General features: G+C 45.4%; 1 protein-coding gene across 1 annotated transcript in view; it reads left to right on the top strand.

Annotated features, from left to right (window-relative positions):
• Window positions 1–1,140, top strand: part of LOC104497116 (choline/ethanolaminephosphotransferase 1) — a gene marked incomplete at its 5' end in the record, with an annotated part of 3,950 nt that extends 2,810 nt beyond the window's left edge. The window contains one exon of the mRNA XM_010140330.1: window positions 313–1,140. Within this exon, the coding sequence (XP_010138632.1) occupies window positions 313–432 (120 nt within the window). The remainder of the gene's footprint in view (window positions 1–312) is intronic.
• Between the last annotated feature and the right edge of the window lie 305 nt (window positions 1,141–1,445).

Consider the following 1,445-nt stretch of genomic DNA (forward strand, 5'->3'; position numbering starts at 1 on the left):
CCTCTCCAGCCGCTGTCACCAACACCCCCCGGTCGTTTTCCCCAGGCAGTTTCCAGCTGCTCTTCCCCCAGCCTGGAGCCTTGCAGGTGGTTGGGGTGACCCCAGAGCAGGAGCCGGCACTTGGCCTGGTTGACCCTCAGCCCTTTGGCCTGGGTCCATCGATCCAGCCTCTTCCGACAGAGCTGGAGATTTAGTTTGTGAAAAGGAGCCCCCAGGGCTTTTCTTCTGAAGTATGTTGTTGGTGGTAAACTATTAAAACACGGATCTAAATGTGTGTCCCTCCTTTTTTTTTTTTTCTTTCCCCCTTGGCAGATCTTTTCTCTCTTTGATTTGCTTCGATACTGTGTCAGCGTGTGCAATCAGATCGCTGCCCATCTGCACATCCACGTGTTCCGGATCAAGGCCTCCTCCACGCATTCGAACCACCATTAGCCAATGGGGAGTCACTGTACAGCGCAACGAGAAAGAGTTGGGTTTCTACGTGAGCGGACGTGAAGAGACGTAGGAGACTGAGGCGAAAAGATAAGAATAAAGTAATTTATAATAATCAATGTCGTTTAACTTCTATTCTTTATCAGTAACACTCCTTAACTAGTCTCCTGCCTGAGAAGAGTGAATTCCAAGTACACCCTAGTGAACTCTACTCGTAGTCAGCTCCGTTGGTTCCAAGCCTGGGAAAGCATGCAGGGAGTAACGCTCTGTCTTCGTAATTACCTTGATTACAAATTAATCTCTCTATGGTGAATGGATCCCCAACAACCGGAGTTCCTAATGTAGTAGAATTACAGCTGCAATACGACTCGCTTTTAATTTTAATATTTCATCATCTCTTAGTGAAATACTTGTTTAGTGTCCACTTGAAATTTATTTCCTAAAGACCCGAGCTGGTAAAATCGGAGATATCGCACTGGCTTGTGTGGCTGAAGCGGCCGTCGGGGGCCGAGGCCAGGCTGAGGTGGTTCTTTTGCTTTATGCATTGCTGATAAAGTGGTTTCTTGCTAACGAATAATGTGTCGAACAGGGTTCTGCAAGTGGAAGGGATGCCCGGCATGCGAAATAGTGTGGTATCTTTGTCAATTAATTTTATTTTTTTAAATAAACATTATCTAAAAAGACAACATATTTCTCGATTTTCTTCAGTGGAAAGAATATAAAAAAAATTTTACTGTTTACTTTTTTATGTATAAAACTGAAGCAAAATTTCCTTTCTGCTCTGAATAAACAAGAATTCTGAGAGCAACGGTTGTCTTCAGATGTGTGTGTTGCTCTGTCCTGCTTAGACTTAGGAGGTACAAACCTGCCCGCGATTTAGGAAGCAGTTTTCTAACGCTTCCATGTGTGTAGTGGTGTCGTTCCAGGATCTCCACCAGCTTCCTCTGCTATGTAATGCAGTCGAATCGGTGCTGCAGGATGTGCGCAGGCCCTGGCCTTGAGGGGCATTCAGA

This window comes from Buceros rhinoceros, unplaced genomic scaffold (assembly GCF_000710305.1).
Source record: "Buceros rhinoceros silvestris isolate BGI_N320 unplaced genomic scaffold, ASM71030v1 scaffold20497, whole genome shotgun sequence".
NCBI lineage: Eukaryota > Metazoa > Chordata > Aves > Bucerotiformes > Bucerotidae > Buceros > Buceros rhinoceros.